Source organism: Maylandia zebra, linkage group LG13, assembly GCF_041146795.1.
Source record: "Maylandia zebra isolate NMK-2024a linkage group LG13, Mzebra_GT3a, whole genome shotgun sequence".
In the NCBI taxonomy this organism is placed as follows: domain Eukaryota; kingdom Metazoa; phylum Chordata; class Actinopteri; order Cichliformes; family Cichlidae; genus Maylandia; species Maylandia zebra.
In genome coordinates, this window is record NC_135179.1 from 22,585,735 (window position 1) to 22,608,256 (window position 22,522).

The 22,522-nt window shown below is 40.9% G+C and overlaps 2 protein-coding genes across 3 annotated transcripts; one reads left to right on the forward strand and one right to left on the reverse strand.

Moving 5' to 3' along the window:
- Positions 1–1,601: 1,601 nt before the first annotated feature.
- psap (prosaposin) lies at positions 1,602–9,961 on the forward strand. The gene is made up of 14 exons (XM_004556080.5): positions 1,602–1,762; positions 4,564–4,697; positions 4,878–4,952; positions 5,074–5,199; positions 5,858–6,073; positions 6,510–6,653; positions 6,742–6,798; positions 7,603–7,788; positions 7,931–8,023; positions 8,143–8,326; positions 8,510–8,673; positions 8,761–8,841; positions 9,083–9,190; positions 9,336–9,961. Exons 1-14 carry the CDS (start codon positions 1,729–1,731, stop codon positions 9,369–9,371), a joined length of 1,638 nt encoding a protein of 545 aa, XP_004556137.2. The 5' UTR covers positions 1,602–1,728; the 3' UTR covers positions 9,372–9,961.
- Positions 9,962–10,607: 646 nt separating this feature from the next.
- slc29a3 (solute carrier family 29 member 3) lies at positions 10,608–20,673 on the reverse strand. Of its 2 annotated transcripts, none has more exons than XM_004556081.4 (7): positions 20,587–20,673; positions 19,595–19,746; positions 19,098–19,510; positions 18,561–18,643; positions 16,837–17,063; positions 12,047–12,209; positions 10,608–11,708 (listed from the first exon to the last, which is right to left on the reverse strand). In XM_004556081.4, exons 3-7 carry the CDS (start codon positions 19,425–19,427, stop codon positions 11,102–11,104), a joined length of 1,410 nt encoding a protein of 469 aa, XP_004556138.1. In that variant the 5' UTR covers positions 19,428–19,510; positions 19,595–19,746; positions 20,587–20,673; the 3' UTR covers positions 10,608–11,101. The 2 variants fall into 2 exon arrangements, with proteins under 2 accessions (XP_004556138.1, XP_004556139.1); XM_004556082.4 differs by having other exon boundaries at positions 19,595–19,700; positions 20,587–20,656.
- Positions 20,674–22,522: the final 1,849 nt, after the last annotated feature.

Here is a 22,522-nt window from a genome sequence, read left to right on the forward strand (position 1 = left end):
CATACCTCAAGCGGCTCTGTTTGTGCTGTGGGCAGAGAAAAGGCTTCCTCTGCATCACACTAGCATACAGAATCTTCTTGTGTAAAGTACGCCGAATCGTTAAATGATGCACAGTGACTCCATCTGCTGCAAGATGCTGTTGTAGGTCTTTGGTGCTGGTCTGTGGGTTGACTGACTGTTCTCACCATTCGTTGCTTCTGTCTATCCGAGATTTTTCTTGGTCTGCCACTTCGAGCCTTAACTTGAACTGAGCCTGTGGTCTTCCATTTTCTCAATATGTTCCAAACTGTTGAAACAGACAGCTTAAATCTCTGAGACAGCTTTCTGTATCCTTACCCTGAACCATGATGGTGAACAAGCTTTGTCTTCAGGTCATTTGAGAGTTGTTTTGAGACCCCCATGTTGTTACTCTTCAGAGAAAATTAAAAGAGGAGGGAAACTTAAAATTGACCCCCTTAAATACTCGTTCTCATTATTGGATTCACCTGTGTATTTAGGTCAGGGGTCACTGAGCTTACCAAGCCAATTTGAGTTCCAATGATTAGTTCTAAAGGTTTTGGAATCAATAAAATGACAACAGTGCCCAAATTTATGCACCTGCCTGATTTTGTTTAAACAATTATTGCACACTTTCTATAAATCCAATAAACGTCATTTCACTAATAAGATATCACTGTGTGTGTCTCCTATATGATATATTTAACTGACATTTTTATTGTAACAACCAACGATTTATACAGCAAAATAATGACTATTAACAAGGTTGCCCAAACTTTTGCATCCAACTGTATAATATAAATATAATAAACAAAAAAGTAATAGCGCATAATTATAGACTGTAAGATGCTAGCAGGCTGGGCATACATGGAACACCATAACCATTGTATACAGGAACATCTGTGGCGAGTATGGCGTGGAAGTGCTGAGGTCAAGATGGGACACACCCACTAGGGTGGTTGAGAATGACCAAGCCAAGATGCTGTGGGACTTCCAGATACAAACTGGTGATGGCTAACCAACCAGACATTGTAGTGTTAGACAAGCAGAAGAAGATGGCTACAGTGATAGATGTAGTTTTACCTAATGACAGCATCGGAGTGCTCGGTGCAGTGACACGCAAGCTAGGCGAGTGGCTCCAGCAGATTCCAGGAACAACATCCAAGATCTCCGTCCAGAAGAGCGCAAGACCCTCAAGCTCCCAGACCTTTGCTAGAGGACCAAAGCTTGAACGATAGGCCCGCCCATAGGGGTAAGAGGGGAATTTATATGTAGAATTTAAATGCATACATTTTGATTACTCGATATTCTGTCCACATTTCAACAATCAAAACTAAATGTATTTATTTGATTAACTTTCAACTTCAAATTCTTTATTAACTAAAAATTGTTGACTACTTTCTTGGCCCACCACGGAGCCCTCACTGTAGAAACTATGCATTTCCCCTAGATATCTGTACAAATATTACAACTACTTAAAAATCTGTTTAGTCAAAAGTTCTGGTTGCTCACAAGTGTGTTTGAATTAAAAACAACAACAAAACAAAACAACCCCCCAATCGGCGTTTCGAGGTACTATGACGGTAGGCTGAGAGTCACATGTTTCGATCAGCTGACCGTGAACCATAAAGGCATCAACACCCTCGCGCTCTGCATTGCAGTGCTCGCCCTTCTCCAGTCAATCCTCCCCGACAACCAACACAAACACAGGGCTCGGAAAACAGCGCAGTCATGCTGCTCCTAACTCTTCTTTTGGTGTCCTCAGGTAGTATTAACAGAAGTAGACAAATAATGTGTGTGTGTGCGTTTTTTTTTAACACTATAGGTGACCTGATTTCGACAGATTTTGGTTGTGTAACTATGTGCGTTTTAACATCAATAGGCGGAAGCGTATACCGGGAATTATTTTTTATTTATTTGTTAATAAAGTAACCTGGGATTTTGTTTTCAGTATATAATATATAAATAATATTCTACAAGTTTTATAGACATATTTAAAGCGATGTCAAGTGAATCTTTAACCGCGTGACTTTGAAGTTTATTGTTTTACCGTTGGCCTTAGCTGTGCTAACTCAAGCTTTTCAGCTAATGCTAACTAGCTATTTCAGCTAACTAACGTTGCTACATCAGTTACCTAAAAATAGCGTTTACGTGTATAAATATGGTAGAACACTACAATAGAAAACCGATCAGTCAGTTAACTGTTGTAGACCCCTGTTTAGCCCAGGCTATGTACAGTATCTGGTGCTTTGTTGACTACTGGTAATGTTGAAGGGGAAGTTTACGTTTGATCTACTAAAGCAACACTTTCGTTTCACCCACACCGAAATGTTGAATTTGAAACTTTCTTTTCAGTCTTTGTTTCTTTTAGGGGATTTTGGAACGGGACCTATACTTGTGCTTCACTTTGAGTCGTGTTCATGGGTTTATCCTTATATTGTGATAAAACTGTGTCACCAATACCAACCGTTTATTTCTGCAATGAAACCAAATGTGCCATTTGGACTATGGACTATCATGACAGAAGCCTGGTTTCCTTACTGACCATTGGCAGGGCTGTTTTATTCACACACAGACTTCTTTGCTTTAGTTACTGCTTAGTTTCACCTGAATTTCTGGGTGAAACCTAACTTCAGTGTTTTACATCCACATTCCTGCATTGGCATTCCTACTCCCGCATGTTTTGGGCTTAGTCATATTGTTTAACATGTGTCGTGTACTTTCTGCTGATAGTTGGTGGTTTGGATCACAAAAACAGTGTAGCCTGTCTCATTAAACAGGTTTATACCACAGGTTACATGCTGATATTGCAAAATCCAATCTGAATCCTGCTTAAAGCCTGTTGTGCTTTACTGGGTCATGTGATCGTGATTACTCACCTCAAGTGTTTTTCTGTTGTTTGCTTTCTTTCTTTCTTTTCTTGACTTTATAGAAACCCAAATGTAGGCTTTTAGGCCACACAGAATTTGTTGACTTACTGTAAAACTTTTTCTTGCCATAAAATGCAGAACAGGCAGCTTGTCATTTTGTATAAAAAGCATGTGACCCTGCATACACTGTAGCTGGTGATTGAAGGTTTGCTGGTTCAGCCTGTCCTTCGTTGCTCATTCTTGGCCGTTATCACTCAAGTCTGCTCACTGGCCTTGAAATCCAATAATCAGTGAGTGTAAGCTTACTTTTAGTTTGTCACAATTTTTCAAATGTAGGTTTTGTGACATGCAGATAGTTTGGATCTTCATTTCAAAACCATTAATGGGCAAAACAGGAAACACTGCATGCAAAACATGCCTTCCTGCATCACTTTTTCACTTCAGCAAACATGAAGAACAGTAAAGGCTTCTTTTTTGCATTGAGCTATACACACAACCCCTCACCCACCTCCCCCGATTCCTACTTCTGCAATTGTGATGCATGAGTGAGCAATTAAATTCCCCTGATGTGGTCATGCTAGAGATAGACATGCTAATAGGGTTTTAGCCCCCCCCCCCCCCCATTAATGGTCATAAACCTTAGCAACCCACAATCCTCAGTGATTTGTAAATTATCTTGGTTTTAAGTGAGCTTTATTAGTATGGAGAGACAAGGGTGCTGAAACACAGACAAAACATAGAAACACACGACAAAAAACGACAACAAAAAACCCCTCACTACTTTCTGAAAAACCTCTTAGAACTCAGCCGACATGGTTAACAGCTGACCTTTTGTCAGTCATCTTTACAGAGTTGTTTAAAATTCAACCTGCAGGGCAGTGTCTTATTGAAATCATACTTTCAGTTGAGGAAGTTGGCCTTGAATTTCCTTTCTGTGGTATGAAGTCCTGTTTGATAAAGTCATACTTTGTATTTTTGGTCTAATCGAGCTAGTTTAGCCTATTTTAAAACTTTAAACATAGTTGAAGTATAACATAAAAGAAGAAAATGACAACCCTGAAAAACAAATGTATCGGTTTCCATTGCTGTCATATACAGCAGTGGTGAACTTGCCGAGGAATATGATTTTGTTATGAGATTGCTTTTTGATCTCTCTGTAACTGCTGCTTTAGATTTCTGCAGTGAATCTCTGTAAAGATGTAACCTATGTAAGTGGTGTCTGACACTGTTGCCTGTCAGAGGTTGTCCTAGTCTTATATTTGGTGTCATGGCTGACACCAAATATATATTTATATTATAATATATATATATATATATATATATATATATATATATATATATATATATATATATATATATATATATATATATATATATATATATATATATATATATATATATATATATATATATATATATATTTTTTTTTTTTGCCCCAGAGTCCCCACTCTTTATTGTAGTCCTATTTTTATCCTTTCACCACAGAGGCAAATATATTTGTCCCTCAAGTTCTTCCACTTCTTTGTACATTCCCTCACGTCCATTCTGATAGCTAAAGTTATCTCCGTCCAGGAATTTGCTTACATTCGTGAGCACTCATGTTGCTACTATCATCAGTATTCCTTGGTTTGAGGTGATGATTTAACACAAAAGTATAAATTGTCTGTCAAAGCATGACTCGTTGTCCTCTTCACAGCGGTGGCAACTCCTCTGCTGGGCACTGAGCAGTGTGCTCGTGGCCCCCCCTACTGGTGTAACAATGTGAAAACTGCATCTCTGTGTGGAGCTGTGACTCACTGCCAGCAGAATGTGTGGAACAAGCCCCAGATGGTGAGTGACCTGTGTATATATATTTTTTAATTCCCCAAATGGCAAACTGTTCTGTTCTGCTTTCTCCTACATTGAAATGTGTAGTTAGGCAAACATGAATTTTTTTTGTATTGGGATCTTTGGTTTACTTAAAACATTTTTAGCAGCTTTTTATTTACACACTCAATACTCTGGTTTCAGAAATCTGTGCCATGTGAGCTGTGTAAAGAGGTTCTGACTGTGGTTGGGCAAGTACTGAAGGAGAATGCCACTGAGGTAAGGCCAAAAGATCCACAACTTGGGTTTTTTTTTTTTTGTTTGTTTTTTTTTAAATAAGAGTTTCCTGCAACCACACTAAGATTTAAACATTGGTATTTGCATATTTCTGTGACTGCAGGCTGAGGTCCTAGGGTACCTGGAGAAGGCCTGCCAACTCATCCCTGATCAAGATTTGAGTAAAGAGTGCAAAGAGAGGGTGGATGACTACTTCCCCATTCTCATGGGAATCATCGAGGGAGAACTGGTGAGCTTCTTGAATCTGTTTGTGCAAGCTTTCACTTTAAATATAGGCGGCCATCCGGGCTTTTAGCATTTGGACAAAAAAAACATTCATTATTGAGTTTGCCTTAGAGTTATACTGTCATAAGGTTTACATTTTGAACCATATTGAATGCTTTCAAATATAACCCATAGATTCTTTTAAACATCGTTTGCTTTGTCTGTGCATTTATCATTCTGCTCTTATTAGGACTGTAAGTAAATACCCCATCTGTTAGTTCTTTCTTTCTAAAGGGAAACACAAGTGGTTGTGTGACCAGAGTGCACCCAGCTTAAAAAGGGCTATTGATGGGGAAATGAGTTTTAACTCAAAATGGGAACAGAGTAGTCATTGTGCAATACTAAACCCATGACTAGGAGCATTTAGTATAGTTGTCTTAACGCACACCTGCTACAGCATTCTTGGGGGGGGGAGAGAAAGGAGAATCCATTTAGTATTTACTAAACCAGTTTGTTCGCACAGGAAATGCAGGCTTTTTTTTATTTTTTTTATTTTTTAAGCACAGTCGAATTAAAGGATTTCACTTCTCTTTAGGCTAATGTGTGTGGAAGCAAAGTGTTTTGGTCAAAGGGAGTTTAAAATGGGGAAGGTATTGAAAGTAATATGAAGTTGTGTTTATTAGGATGATCCTGGCGTGGTGTGCGCAGCCATGGGACTCTGTCAGTCACAGCAGGCAGCCCTGGCTAAGGTTCAGGCCCAGCAGCAGCTCTTGTCCAATGAAATACCTCAAGTTGACCTTTCCCAGCAAGTGTCTCCCTTCCTCTTCAATGTGCCCGGGCTCCTTTATCCTCTGGAGAACCACAAAGAGGAGGCTTCCAAACAAGAGTCTCCAAAGCAGGTAAGCTTGAAATGTCCTCAACAACAGGGTGGCTGTAGCTCAGGTGGCAGAGCAGGTCAGCCACTAATCATAAGGTCGGTGGTTCGATCCCAGGCTGCATCCTGGCTGCATGTCAAATATCCTTGGGCAAGATACTAACCCCATGTTTGCCTACTGGTGGTGGTCAGAGGGCCTGGTGGCGCCTGTGTCCAGCAGCCTCGCCTCTGTCAGTGCGCCCCAGGGCAGCTGTGGCTACAATGTAGCTTGCCATCGCCAGTGTGTGAATGTGTGTATGTGTGTGTGTGTGTGTGTGTGTGTGAATGGGTGAATGACTGAATGTAGTGTAAAGCGCTTTGGGGTCCTATGGACTAGAAAAGCGCTATACAAATGCAGGCCATTTACCTGCTGTTAAGTGTACTCTTTATTTGGCACTGAAACTTGCCTGTCTTCTTTGTAGGAAAGTGATACGGTGTGCGAGGACTGCATCAAACTGCTGACTGATGCTCAGGCAGAGGCCAAAGCCAATTCTTCATTTATCGACTCTCTCATTGAGAATATTGAGAAGCAGTGTGATATGCTGGGGCCAGGCTTGGCTGACCAGGTAAATATCCCATGTGTGGGTTTCTTCACCACACCCAGGAGGGAGGAAAAACAAAGCTTTTCTAATACCTATACTTCTGTCTTTGCAGTGTAAGCAATATGTTAGCCAGTATGGAACCCTGGTTGTTCAGCAGCTCATGTCTATGGTGAGTCTTCTGGTTCCTTTTGATGATGTGCTTTAACCTTCTGTTTGACTTTTTGAAGCTACAATGTGGCTTTAATAGTTATTTCATTGTAGTACTTAAGCTTAGAAGCAAATGCAGCAATACATTTTTGTAGAACAGCACCACCTGGCCTGCTGACTTAAACTTGGTCATGTTTGCTTGTTCTCCTTTCAAATTTTATCTTCTTACTTTGTTTGTTTTCGCCTGTGTTCCTTTGTTACTTTTCTCCTCTCCATTCATGTCTTTTTGCTCTGTTTTCTCCTACTCTGGGTTTTGTATGCTGCTCCCCAGGAACAGGTAGGTCATTCTGTGTTCAGCCTGTAGCCTTTTAACCCTTAGCTCTTGAGACACGTGCGAATGATGGTCTAATTATACTTTTTTTGAACACTGGGCTTGTTTGGTTAATGACCTGACACTTTGGTGCCTGTTTGAACACTATGGAGTAGGGCCACAGTCAGAGCATGCACTTTACTTGGTTCTTGTGATATGTGCCTAGGTTATGTTAGTTTAAAGAATCAAGTCAGCTATGAGGTGCACCGGTCTTTCCTGGTTCTTCATGCTGCACCTGAAATGACAGTTTGTGTCACCATGAGTGTGTGTGTATTGCAGTGTGTGTGCTGGTAAAACAAAGATGTAGTAGGTGTATGTGCATAAAAACTCCTGCATATTGCATGGGTGGCAATGTGGAATTTTTATGCTATAAGCATGAAACTTTACTTTAAATTACTTACCAAAACAAAAACTTTGGCTTTTAATCCTGAGTAATTGTGTTGCTTCCTTCCTCAGCAACCCAGAGAAATCTGTGCCTTTGCTGGCTTTTGTGCTGGAACGAAGAAATCCATTCCCATGATGACACTTCAGGCCGCTAAGACTGTGCCCGCCGCCAAGGTTTTCCCCGCCGCCAAGGTTTTCCCTGCCGCCAAGCTTTTCCCTGCCACTAAGGTAGACTCTGCTGCAGAAACGTCTGGCAAGGTATAGTATGTTGGATAGTGTACAGTGGTTAATCGTGATTTTTGTATTTGATATTTATTTTATTTAAAAAAAAAAAAGATAATTAAAGACTGGTCGTATAGCAGTGTATTGCACATGCTAATGAGCCATACCCTGTGTCCAGCCCATGGTCCGTGTCCGTGATTCCCCAACCTGTACCATCTGCGAGTATGTGATGAAACAGTTGGAGAGCATGGTGCAGCAACATTCTACAGAGGTGGGCTGTGTAACACTTAATATGTCCAGTATGATCATAAAAATAAGCTACAAACTGCTGCCAACATAATACTGGTGTGGTTTGCTCTGCTGACCGACTAACCTGTCTGTCCTGTGCAGGAGGAGATTATTCACGCTGTGGAGCAAGTGTGCTCAATCCTGCCCTCCTCTTTGAGTTCCCAGTGCAAGGATCTGATTGAGACATATGGTCAGGCTATCATTGATCTGCTTGTGCAGGAGGCTGATCCCAAAACTGTCTGCACAGTGCTGGGACTTTGCAATGGTCAAGGACGTGCATATGTTGGTAAGTTCTTAGTCTTCAGAGCACGCTCTATGCAGATGTACATTGTGCTTTAGCTAGCTGGAGCCTATCCTAGCTACCCTAAGGCAAGAGGCATCGCTGGACAGATTGCCAGGCTGTTGCAGGGCTAAACATTTAAGCATTTAAATACATGGATGGATAATCACTCCTAAAACTGTTTCATAGTTGCACTTGACAAGCCCCGCTTTAAGGTCGGAGGCTACTGTGAGGTGTGTAAAGCTGCAGTCAGTTACATCGACGGCATCCTGGAGAAGAATGCAACAGAGGCTGAGATTGAGGAAGCTGTGAGAAAAGTATGCAACTTTCTGCCTGACTCTTACAAGACTGAGGTGAGTAGATGTGCTAATTAATCTTGTGGAACTCTTTTACCTGTCCTCATGTGACACCCTTACATTTTAACTGTGGTTTGTCAACAGTGTGACCAGTTGGTCCAACAGTATGAGCCAATTCTTGTCCAGCTGCTGCTCGAGATGCTTGACCCAGACTTTGTGTGCATGGTAAAAGGATTACTTATTTCAAAATGATAATAAAGTTAACTGGTAGTATGTTTCACTGGACTTTAAATGATTAAACGCTGAAATAGGAATGTTTTTAACTCCAAAAACCATACAGCTTACATCGAATGCTGAAATGTATACATTTTTGGTCATTAGCAGTAAATGAGATTGTTATGGCTTAAACTGCATACCTGCAGCTTAGTTTTTAACGTCTGAGGTTTTTTTTTTGCGTGTGTTCTAGAAATTGGGAGCTTGCCCTGGTGCTGCACACAGACTGCTGGGGACAGAGCGGTGCAGCTGGGGACCTTCATTCTGGTGCAAGAACATGGAGACCGCACAACAGTGCAATGTGAGTAGTTTGAAATTTGATTGAACATATTTTTGGGTATCTTATTAACCATTTGGTGTCAAAATGCCACTGGAACTGATTGTAAACTGTTTAAGCTCAACCTTACTCTAATACGTCTCTACAACCACTTGTTTTTGTCTTTCAGGCCGTGGCTCATTGCCAACGCCATGTGTGGGTATAGAGGACGACCCATACAAACTGACCTGTAGGGAATTAAACAGAAATACTCTAGTGCTGCATCCCACTGTTCATTTTTGTGTTTAAATTAACTTTGATATTTTAAATGATGTTATGGTGGAAAGGGACTAGTGTTTTCTTCTTTTCCCCCTCCAACAAAGTATTGGATTATTGGGCAGGGGGGAGTAATTACATGTATAGTGGCACACAATTGCTTCACTGTCTGCTTTTCAAAATTGGCATCGTTTGAGTTGCACTTGGTTTTTCTTTTACTGGGAGAGGTGAAAATAAGAACACAATTTTCACATTTGCTTTCTTCTCTATGGTAGTACTCTTTGCAAATACAAATGATTCAGTTCATTAGTTGATCTGTAAATCTGCAGTAATAAATTTCTCTGAAACATATTTTGTAGAGATTTGTTTTTATGAGCTAACACTGGAGGTTAATCAGTGTAATTTGAGTTCACTCTTTAACTGTTTGTAAATCTGTGTGCTTCTAATGCACTAAACTTCTCAGAATTAAATGTCTGCTTGAAACGCTGAGGTAATTGTTACAGTGCAAACTTTTTAACAAATAAAGCGATTCCCAATCTATTGTTTGGTTTTTTTCCTTGTATTGTGACTGGAATTTCCCTCAAACTTACTATGGTGAAAGGACTGGTTCTTGTATAGCGCTTTTCTACTCAGCCTTAGCACCCAAATCTTCACACAGCATTCCTCATTTATACAAGTCCTTTACTTTTAATGCTTTCTAATGTTCACACTCCAGTGGATCCACCCATCAAAGTGACATTTAGTATCTTGCCCAAGGAAATTTGGCATGCAGACTGGAGCAGCTACGGATGAAAACACCAACCTTCTGATTATTAGATGGTGTTGTGTGTACTGAACCTGTAAAAAGATGCTCATACATTTAATTGCTTAGATATCTTTAAGAGTCCAATTTCAGTCTGTTTTTCTACATGATAAAAAACAGTATTTATTAGTAGGAAAATGTGTAAAACGTCATAGCAATACAAATAAAGTCCAATATACACACCATCCAGTGGTTTGAGTCTTTGCTGGGCCTATTCTTTGCTGCTGCACTCGATCAGCTCTGCTCTAAAGCTTTGTGTGCTGTCTGCTGCAACCTGAAGAAAATGCTAGAGACTCAGATTAAAGAAGCTGCGAGGAAAGTATGGAACTGTCTCTGACAAGACAATGGTGTACTTGTATTAAAAACTAATGATCCTCACACAAAACCTCTCCCAGAGTTTTATTTGTTGTCCATCAATACAGCCAGTAGTAATGTAGTACAGCAAAACACATTGAGAAGTAAGGCAAACCACAGCATGTAGATTTGTTTTTTAAACTGTTCATCAAGATGTGTCGAGGTTCATAGCAGGTAGACAGGATCAAGCCACATGTTCGAAATCCTTTAACCAAGTATTTTCACCCAAAGCCTTATTTAAAAAAAAAAAAAAAAAAAGTAAATATAATTTTTACAATTTACCGAGTACTCCAAAATTGTCATCTGATTTTTAAAAATTTTAAAATCTGTTTCTTATAGACAGCAGTGATTACAAATCACTTCATAAATGTAAACATATTAATGCGAGGTATAAAGAAATTAAGGCATGTTGGTCAAGTGAAAAGCTTATTGGCAACTCCCCCTGAGCAGATACCTGACTTTACTGGTGCATGCTGCAGTTCTGATTCACCTGAACATGACCAGGTTACTGTGTACCAGCCTGATCAGATATAGTGCACGATGAGCACAGACAATGCAGATCCAACAGCCAGTCCCAGAGCGAGAAAGAAAGACATGATCACTCCTGTGGCCTCTGCCAGCTCTCGATGTACCACCTTTGGGCCGTAGATCATTGGCAGTGTGCCTAAGTAGCCATTAGAGAGACCCAGCAGGCAGTTAAAGAGCACCGGATACGCATCATGATTGAACACTACTGTAAGGAGGTGATCCCTTGGCTGGTAGTTACAGAGCATGAGGAGTGGTACCATAACGGAGCGACACAGCACCAGCACAGGCAGGACTTTACTTGTGGGACCAGGGACCTGCAGCCAGGCTGTGGCCATCCTGCCACATAAATCTGCTACGTTGTACAGGAGGAAACAGCTAAGAGGCACAAAGTAAGTGGTTGTCCAGGGGCTGCCACTATCCTTGTTAACAGACTGTATTCCTGAGGATACAGCAGGGAATACCATGATGGAGACAGAAAAGACATAGAAGACACTCAGTCCGAGCAGCCAAATCTTCTTAAGGATGGGTCGCAAAGGTGGGGTTTTGTTTCCAGCACCTTCATCCTCGCTCATCCCACCTGGACTACTGCATGCCATGTAGTGTCTAAAGAATAAAAATGGTGAATTGGAACAGGTTCATTATTATTATTGATTTATAGTTGCTTCATCATTAAATACATTTATTTCACATGCATTTAATGCATTAACTAAATATACAATATGCAGAAAATGACTGGCACAGGTTAATTTAGAACCCATTCCAGATCTTAATTTATTATAATGGTTTTGAGGGGTTTTTAAACCCACCCTGTGTATGACACGAACACTGGTTCAGGTGAAATCACAAATAATGATATAAACTACACAAGAGCACATTTGTACATTCAAAATACAGATGTGGTTGGTGGTGTATTTAACCACATGGAAACCAGAACTACTGACCTTGAATATGCCAGCCTGGGCAACAGCAAATATGTGATGATGCAAAGCAGAATGAAGACATCCGCCGTGAGGAAATAGACCAGAGCGCTGTTTGTCACATCTTTAGCTATGGCTAGGTCCGCTATTGAGGCTAAAGCACTCAGTGTACCTCCCATAGCCTGACCTGAAGCAGAAAAGGAGCTTGGTTTAAGTATTGTGCAGTAGATAAAAGTCTTGCATTGTTGCCTCTTTAAATTGATTGTTTGTTTTCTTTTTAAATGTTATAAGCTTTATTAGAAAGCAGGCTGAAAGGAAATGAGAAAGAGAGGCAGTGATCCAGCATCCCAAATTCTTAATTCAGTGTGTTATATAATAAAAAGGGACTCAAAAATTGGGGCCATCTTTACTATAAGGGTTCTGGGAGACTTCAACAGAGCCAACATGAAGAAGGTTCTCCCCAAATACTATCAGCACATCTCCTTCCCCACAAGAGGTGATCAAACATTGGACCATTGTTACACTCCATTCAAAGAGTGCTACAAACCCCTTCCCCGCCCAGCTTTTGGTAAGGCAGACCATTGTTCCATTCTGCTGCTGCCTGCATACAGACAAAGACTGAAACAGGAAAAAACAGCTTCCAGGGTTATTTACAAATGGGACAGTGAGGCTGAGGAGGTCCTGCAGGACTGCTTTGAGACAACTGACTGGCAGATATTTGTGGATGCAGCTGATGGCAACATCAATGAACTCACAGACTCGGTCATTGGATATATTGGAAAGTGCATGGATGATACCATCACAAAAACCACTGTCTGCATATATCCAAATCAGAAACCCTGGGTAAATAAAGACGTTCGCGCCAAGCTAAAAGTGCAGACCTCTGCCTTTAACTCCGGGGATGCTGATGCATATAAAGCAGCCATGTACGACCTCCGAAAGTCCATAAAAAGGCCAGAAAGGACTACAGGAACAAAAATGGAGTCCAGCTACCACAGCTTTGACACCAGGCGACTGTGGAATGGACTGCGCTGCATCACTGACTACAAGAAGGACAACACAGGCAGTGTTCAGCCCACTCCATCTCTCGCAGACGAGCTTAACAACTTCTATGCTCGTTTTGACGCAGACAACAGAGAGCAGATCCTCTACCCTCAGGAGGACAGTGGTCTCCTGTCTGAATGACTACCGTCCTGTTGCACTGACATCAGTCATCATGAAGTGCCTAGAGCGGCTGGTCAAAGGTCACATCTGCTCCTCCCTCCCTGAAACACTGGACCCTCTTCAGTTTGCCTATCGGACAAACAGAGCCACAGAGGATGCCATCGCCCTGGCAACGCACACCACCCTCACTCACCTGGAAAAAGGGAATACATATGCAAGGATGCTCTTCATCGACTACAGCTCGGCATTTAACACCATCATCCCCTCAAAACTTGCCACGAAGCTCGTCGACCTTGGGCTGGGAACACCAACCTGCAGATGGATTCTAAACTTCCTCACAAACAGGCCCCAGGTGGTGAGAGTTGGTAAGCACACCTCCTCATCACTCATCCTGAACACAGGTACGCCACAGGGTTGTGTGCTTAGCCCCCTCCTATATTCCCTGTTCACACACGGCTGTGTTGCTAAACATGAGTCCAACATCATCATCAAGTTTGCGGATGACACAACCATCGTAGGCCTCATCACAGACAACGACGAGACGGCCTATAGAGAGGAGGTGTCTGGAAAATAACCTGACTCTCAACATCAGCAAAACTAGATAAATGATAGTGGACTACCGGAAACGGCCAGTCAGGAAACACCAGCCCATCCACATCAACGGTGTCAAGGTCGAAAGGGTCAGCAGCTTCAAATTCCTTGGAGTCAACATCACCGAGGACTTCTCCTGGACCCTTCACACAGACACTGCTGTCAGGAAAGCTTGCCAGCGGCTTTACTTCCTGAGGAGGCTGAGGAAGTTTGGCATGAATCACCTCAAATTTCTACAGGTGTGCAATCAAGAGCTTGCTGACGAGCTGCATCACAGTTTGGTACGGAAGCTGCTCTGCCAGCAGCCGTAAATCACTACAGAGGGTGGTGAAGGCAGCAGAGCACATCACTGGCACGAGGCTTCCTGCCATTCAGGACATTTATCTCCAGCGATGCCTCCGTCAAGCACACAACATCATCAAGGACCACAGCCACCCAGCACATCAGCTGTTCTCCTTGTTACCATCTGGCAGACGTTACAGGAGTCTGTCGGCTCGGACTACAAGACTTAAAAACAGTTTTTACCACCAAGCCATACGACATCTCAACCACAACACTTAAACACACACAACACAGTCCACAGGACGCACTCAGAAGCTACCCTGCAGCTTCACAAGTACTCTGTTTAATCTGCACTGGTCACGCCACTTTATTGTTATTGATATTTATTAGGGGTGTGTATTGGCAAGAATCTGGCGATACAATATGTATCATAATACAGGGTAGACGATACGATATATTGCAATACTAAAAGCCAGACGATATTTGTGTTTAGTAGGACTAAATTTAATTAGGAAAACTCAAGTAAACAGTCCAAACTGTTTAATGCTTGACATGAAACATCTGAAACAAAAACACTCTAAGTTCAAAATGAATGGAGAAATTAACATCTGCCTTATTAGAAGTCATGTCAAATAAACAAACAAAGACTACTTTACTGAAATATCAAGTATTTTTTAACATGAAAAAAGTAAACATGTAACACTGAAGTCTTTCTAAGTACTATGATTGTAAAATACTTATCCAAAAACTGCTCTATGGAGCATCAAAACAAAGTACTTTTTATGTGACCTTAACATAAACAAATATAAATCAAAAATGAAATTGCTTGAAGAATCCATCCAAGTAAACATTAACAAAAAATGTAAAGTGCTATTACAATTAAGTGTTAATAAAATAAAGTACAGCTCTGCAGTGTCCATCAATGGAACACTTTTAGTACAACCTGAAAAAAGGAATTTACTCATCTAAATAAAAGTGCTTATGAGACTCAACCAAAATGTCAAACATTCTCATATCAGAGATTTTACATGTGTAGTGTTTTCTCAGTGTTTATTTTTCAATTTCCAGATTTTTGTGCAGGAATACAAGCTGATCGACATGGTCAGCTCTCAGGACACTTCTCTGTGCATTTACTATGTCTCCTGCAGAGGAGAAAACTCTCTCTGCAGAGACACTTGTTCCAGGAATGCATAGGAAACTCCTTGCTACTTTGGATAGCTGAGGCAAGTCTAGCCGCGAGAGCCATGTTTGGTGCATTATCGGTAACAACAACAACAAGGTCCTTTGCGTTCAATCCCCATTCAGCCACAGCGTCAGTTAGTAACACTGCAATGTGCTCACCTGTGTGACTGTCATGCATGGCTCGGGTTTGTAGTACATGAGACTGAAGGTTCCACTGGTCCGTTATGTGATGTGCTGTAACAGTTACGTACGATTCAGTGGCTCTCGAAGTCCAAGCGTCGCATGTCAGAGCAACTGTCTCAGCCGAGTTGAGAGAGTCCAGCACTGTCGCTTTGACTTCTTGGTACAACTTTGGCAGAGCGAAGTCCGTGATGTGTTGTCGAGAAGGAACGGTGTAACGGGGCTCCAGCGTTTTAATCATATTACGAAATCCTTTATTCTCCACAACACTCAGAAGGCGCATGTCTTTGCAAATAAAAACAAGTACTGACTGCGTTTTTTTTGTTGCACGAGTTGAAGTTGCTGGTAGTTTCGAAAAGTTAACTTCTTCAATTGTCCGTTGAGAGGGATCACCTCGTTTCGTTTTAAAATTAGCATTTGACGCTACGTCGCTATGGTGTCTAGACACGTGTGTTCGTAAATTTGTTGTGTTACCGGAATATTTGACTCTGGCGGTGCAGATTCTACAGACTGCATAGCTCTTGTCATAGTCTTTACTGCCTTCTTTTGTCCTAAATCCAAAATAAGTCCACACATCAGCTTTGAAAGCTGCGGGGGCCGGCTGTATCCTCTCCTCTTCAGTCATCAGTTAGCTAGTATCACACACGTCCACTGACTGTTCTACTTCGTTCTTTTGGCAAACTAGAGGCTTCTACAGTTATCGCGAGACCTCGTTTTTACGTCATAGTAAAGGTGGTAAACTGCAAACCAGTGGCCGGAGTTTGAATTCCAACATACAAAAGAAATAAACAGTAAATGCATGTCATTTTTCAATAAAAAAAATCGATAACAGTGATTTTAAATATCGATTCAGTATCATTGCGCGAAATATCGCGATATTTCGTTGTATCGATATTTTCTTACATCCCTAATATTTATATTTAAAAAGTGCAATACTGTAATTTTCTGCTGCTCATTCCTGTGCAATATCCCATCTGCCCTCCCGTCATATTTCTTTTCAAGATTCTTATTTAATCACTAGTATACATTAATTTATATTTATAGATACATATATATTTAGTCATCTTTCCTCTTTTACCACATCTCTCTAATATTTTGCTCTTTACTATTTTTCTATTTATTTTATTATATTTTCTTCTACTGTACCATGCTGCTGAGTGACTGCTGCTCGTCAAACACATTTCATTGCAGTGTTGACCCTGTGCTAACTTGCATATGACAAATAAAACTGAAAACTGAAACTATACTCGTACAATGTGACGTAAGAAGTTACTACATACAGTGAAATCATCTTCATGAAGCAGCACATAATCAGGATTTGAAAACATGAGAAAATATTTGTGAGCATGCACTTTAATAAAAGACACCAGTGTCAACAAAAGACATCTCTAACTTGACTTGAATAAGATCTCTACCTGATATGAGGGCCTGAGAGATCCTCATGGGAAAGTGGCCACTGATCCCGAAAATGCTACCATAGAAGATGTTGGAGGCTCCGCTGACTACGGCCACACTGACCAGAGTGACGACTAAGAATCCCATCCTGTAGTTTGACGTGTCCACCTTCACCAGCGCTGTGGTCACCGCGAACACAAACAGGATCACAAACAGCGATGATAGGATTCGGATTCTTGAAGACACCCTATGCACACAAACACATACTGGGATTAGGCAGAAAGATCTTTGAGCTCTGTTAACATAATTGGGTTTACAAAAATAAACATGGATGTCAAATCAGCTTTTACATTTTCCTTCATACAGCGCTCTAACAGCCCAATCTTTTAGCTCTTTGGGGCATATATGACACTTGTATGTTTCAGATCAACAAAATTTTAATATTAGTCCAAAGATAATCAAAGAAGATCCATAATACAGTTTGTAAATGATTATTATATTAATTAAAGGAAAATAACATAAACAAAAAAAACAAACTTAATTGCTAGTGTGCTTCGGATCAATGTCCTGCTACATAACTCAAGTGAGCCTGAGCTTCAGGACTGAACTAGTTACCGGACATTTTCCAGTTACAGGTGGAGAGAAAAATTCATGGTCTCAACAATTACAACAAACTGTCCAGGTCCTAAAGCAACCAGAGACCATCACACTACACTGTTTGACTGTTGATATGTTGTTATTTTCATGAAATGCTGTGTTAGTTTAATGTCAGATGTAGCGGGACTGAAACCTTCCAAAAAGTTCAACTTTTGTCTAGTTAGTTCACAAAAGATTTCAAGATGTTTTTTGGCAAAATGTGAGACGGGCCTTCGTGTTGTTTTTGGCCAGCAGTGGTTTCCTCCTTGGTCAAGAGATGCATCGCCCTGAGAAACTGTGTAGGGGTTGAAATGAAATGAGAATGTAAAAACTAATATTGATGATCTGAAACATGTAAATGTGATGAATATGCCAAAAAAACAAAAAAAACAAAAAAAACAAAACACTACCAAAAACCCCCAAGAAATCAGGAAGGGAAAAATGCTTTTCCACAGCACTGTAACTGTTTTCAAGTTCATGAGCAGGAGAAACCATCAGAGTTGGAAGTAAACAACAAAGACAACAAGGGAGAAAGGCAACTTCACTTGACCAGATTTCACCCCAAATTTGAGGTTCTCTCAAAAAGGCCCCATTCATCAGAACCCATCCACAAGGCTACCATGGTAAAACCCTCTGGTCAAGTGACCCATCTCCCTGAGAAATGTGTGTAGAGGCTGAAAGTGATGCAAAAGTCACATTTGACCATTCACAATGGATTTACTTTTTTTTTTTTTTTTCCTTTTGTTGTGTTGTTTAAACATGTTATAAACTATTACGCACACACGCAGTCTGGCCTAATGTGACACAGCTAGCCTTTAATTATCCACCCCAATAATAAACACAGCTGAACAAAAATCCAGAGAGAGGGTGAAGAGACACACTAGATCAAATGTTCCAACATAAATTAGATCACCGCTGCCCTGTCCTTTAAGAACCTAGACAGGACAAATGTGACATTGTACCGTCCAATCATCCAGTAACCGAACAGCAAGGCTGAACTGTGAAAGACAGAAAACTCTCAGAGAGGACTGACCTGTGTGTGTGTGTGTGTGTGTGTGTGTGTGTGTGTGTGTGTGTGTGTGTGTGTGTGTGTGTGTGGGGAGCTAACCTGTTAACAAAAACGTAGTTGAGGATCAGACACAACACAGAGGGCACAGTGGAGGCTATGGACAGATAACTTTCAAAGTAATCCTGTGAACAGAGAGATAAAAGAAAACATTTTTAATCAGTATTCACTTGAATAAAAGCAGAGAGTTATGGATGCATATGGCATCTGACACACAAAAGAAAAAGGAAGTGAAAGGGGAGGGTGAAACGAATAAATAAATCTGTAATAGCCATTTCCTCCAAGTATAAGCAAGTGTTTATCTTGCAAAATCAAAAATTAATCAAGACTTAATGGCAGTTTGCTTTATGTTTTTCTTACACATTAATGCATACAAGTGTCACCATGAGTGAGAACAAATGAACAAATTCCACAATGCCTGGGAGCAGGCTGCAATGGTATTCAATCAGATGCAAAAAGACAGCAAGTCATATGATCTCAGACGGGGTTGCAACAGCTTCATGTCACAAGCATGCAGAATTGCCCAGATGTGTTTCTTCCTGTGAAAAACATGCATATCACGCTTTGTTAAGCACTCACACTGAGGTCTGAATGCTGCTCCTCGTTGCCGCTGTGATGAGTGTCGTTGCTAAGTTTATAGAGCCAGTAGTGTTTAGCTGTTATGAAAAAGTTCCAAGGCAGCAGGGATCCAATGCCCATCAGAAAGAAAATGATGTACACCAAATAGTACGAGTCCTCTGGACTATAGCGCACAGCCAAAGGTGGTGGGGAATTTTGGGGGAGAAGAGACGCAGAGAGGCTATGGTCTTCGCTCTCTTCGTCTTCCTCATCAGATTCATCATGGTTACCAAGTGCATTAGGAAGATATGATGAGTTAAGACTGGGGTGCACAGGCCCTGTACCGTCCATTTCCACAGACTGCGTGCCGGACACTCACAAAGCGAAGGTTGCAAAAGTGAAGAGCACCAATGCAGGAAGTTTTAAACAGAAAGCTGTGGAGGAGGAGAAGAAGAAAAATATGAGAACAAAACAAATTCACTGAGGAACTGACATTATATTGTTATTATAACACTTACTTTCCTTAGAACTTGTCCACAGATGGGAAAAGTCAACCACGTTTGCTCGGAGCCCATAGTCTGGAGAGGTCACTGACGCTGACAGAAATTCCGGTGAATCAGCCACCTGACATGATCAATTTCATTCAGTCTTGCATCTTTCACATCTGTTTCTTTATAACATGTAAGAAATAAAAAAAATATAAGTATCCTGTGTTTGTCACCACAGTATGGTCAGTAAACATTCACAGTAAATAGACAATCGTGACCTGCTGTGGACTGTCAAAGGAGACCAATGCCATTTCTTAATGGGCCACTGCAACTACGGATTTGAACCCACAACTAAATGCTCCATCAGAAGGAAAAGTCAGCATTTATGTCAATTATCATATTAGGGCATGTTCTTGTTGAACCATAATACTGGCTTTCGGCAATTTTATAAAGCGTCTCTACTCTTTTTTAAAAGTAAAGTATCACATGAAAGACGCTAAAAATAAGCGGCAAGTGATGCAAGCAGGACCGCTCATGAGACCAGAACAGAAGCTGCCTGAAGTGTTTGAACACCGCAGGCAGGAACAGACAAACGAAACAAAGCAGGTTCAAACTAGCACGGCTTTATCACGTCAAAAAGCGGGTCATTAAAGGCGACTGACGTGAAGCACACAGCTGACTTTGCATCTTAAAATCGTGATGTGCTGATGAGGAACAAATATTCACGTGATGCTTACCCACGAAAAAGCAACAGTAAGTAAAAACAGACTAAAGAGCCGCTTCTTTTAACAAAGTATCCTGCTAGCAGCAGTTTTTGCGACTCCCGGTGTTCATTGTAAAATTATTCAGCTCGTTTGTTGGCACTCTTCATTTTAAGGGTCGTTAATGGCGAAAAGCTGTCTTTTATTCGTTAACACCTACACGTGACCTAACAATAGATGCTAGCTAAGTGCAAAAAGAAACGTGAGCAACCTTCTCGACCCATACAAACTGTAGCTCAAGTAAAAATATTTTAAATGTACCTTTCTCTGTGGACTCCTTCGCTGTTGCTTCTGCCTTTCCTTGGCGCTTAATGGACCGCCTCAAAAACTCTGGTCAGCTGACCAGGGCTGACAACAACAACAACATCATTTCCGGTAAAAAAAAAAAAATCTTCAAAGTTAAAGCCGTAAATATTTAAAACAATCACTAGCTGATTCAAACCATATTATTTTACAAAGTGGCAAAATAAAATATCGCCGAGTTACGCTTATGTGTATAAAACTCGGAGGCATTTCAAAATATGTTTGAAAAGGATTTCCTGCGCAGACCGACTGTGTGGGGTGATGGAGCACCTCTTCAACCTGAGGCTGAGGCTGGGGAGAGTCCCACATCTCTGGAAAACCTCCTGTGTTGTACCAGTGCCAAAGACTTCACGCCCCAAGGACCTCAGACAGACCACGTGACTTTCGCGCATTGCTTTGTGGGTACCAGTGGCAACAAAATCAAAACACTGCATCAAGCGCTAGTATTTCCAGCACCGGTAATCATTAATTCTGCGGTTTTAATCCCTATTTGCATTTTATTTGCCCCCAAAACAGTTATGTACAAAACGAAAAGGCAAAGACTTCACGCCCTAAGGACCTGACATCCCACCTGATGAAGACCCTGGAGCGGCTGGTCCTGACTCAGCTTCGGCGCCTGGTGAGCTCATCACTGAATCCACTTCAGTTTGCCTACCAGCCTGGCATTGGAGCTTTCCCAGGTCTTTCCTCCCTACTGCTGTCAGACTCCACAACAAAGCCTTCAACTGATCAAACACACACATCCACACATGTGCAATAACACTAAGTGCAATACTCTTTCTGGCATCGTTGTATTATACTCATATTGTATATAGCATTTGTATTTTATTCTATTCTATTCTATTGTATATAGTATTTTATTTTATTTTATTCTACCCTATTGTGTACAGTATCTTATTGATATCTTATTCCAGTGATTTTCTCTAATTTTTCTTTGCAACTTTGCACTGTCCACTGCTAGCAAAACAAATTTCCCAAGCATGGGACTAATAAAGGTTATCTTATCTTATCTTATCTTATCTTAAAATGGGTTGTGGGGAAGGAAAAACCGGAAGTCTTGTCACTATAGAGACAAACACTTTCCGCTACAGCCTTTTTAAATGAAAAGCGCGGGTTTAAGTAATGAAATACTGAAAACAAATGTCTCATGTTCACAAATTTTCAGACACAGTGAACACTGCTGTTACGTGATCCTTGCTGTTAATAGGTTTCATTTTGTTTTTTACAAAGTGCAACAATTTCTATGTGAAAAATGTTTGAATTGTGCAAAAAGAGAAGAGTTTACTATGTAGAGCCATCTCTATATGGAGCGTGCATTGCCGTGTGTTACTAACAGTGTTGGGTAAGTTACTTTAAAATAGTAACTTAGTTACATTACTAGTTACTTCTCTCAAAAGTAACTCAGTTACTTCAAGTTACTCGTTACTTTCAAAGTAACTAGTTACTAGGGAAAGTAACTTTGGTTTTACTCATAATTCTCTTGTTAATGTATTGCTTCCATAACTTTGCCAGTCTTCTAGCTTGCTTACTTGCCACAAGTGCACTGTGCCACCTACCAATAGAAAGGAAAAGATAATGTGCATATTTCCACTAGAGAAATCCCACGCCTGGACCGTGATTGACTGCTGCCATGATTCTAGCCTACGTCACAGTGTCATGTGCGCCTTTTACATCAACACAAAAACTGCAGTCATGGTGCTTTGATTGTACTCAGAACTCGGAAATTCTGCCTTCTGAATAGGAAGATGTAGGTAACACCAGACTGCAGATGAGCTGCATACAGGGCTGGACTGGGACAGAAAATTGTCCCGGGCATTTTGACTAGAGACCGGCCCACCATTATAGGAAAAATCATAAAGCCTTTGAATGAAAATAAACACTGTTGTGACAGTGA

Excerpts from the sequence above, each read along its gene's own strand:
- psap (XM_004556080.5), top strand. The coding sequence starts at position 1,729 with ATGCTGCTCCTAACTCTTCTTTTGGTGTCCTCAG. Across the intron at positions 5,200-5,857 it reads GAATCATCGAGGGAGAACTG|GATGATCCTGGCGTGGTGTG; the intron begins GTGAGCTTCTTG and ends TGTGTTTATTAG. Across the intron at positions 6,799-7,602 it reads TTCAGCAGCTCATGTCTATG|CAACCCAGAGAAATCTGTGC; the intron begins GTGAGTCTTCTG and ends TTCCTTCCTCAG.
- slc29a3 (XM_004556081.4), bottom strand. The coding sequence starts at position 19,427 with ATGGACGGTACAGGGCCTGTGCACCCCAGTCTTAACTCATCATATCTT. Across the intron at positions 12,210-16,836 it reads CTCTCAGGCCCTCATATCAG|GTCAGGCTATGGGAGGTACA; the intron begins GTAGAGATCTTA and ends TTTCTGCTTCAG. Across the intron at positions 11,709-12,046 it reads CCCAGGCTGGCATATTCAAG|ACACTACATGGCATGCAGTA; the intron begins GTCAGTAGTTCT and ends TTTATTCTTTAG.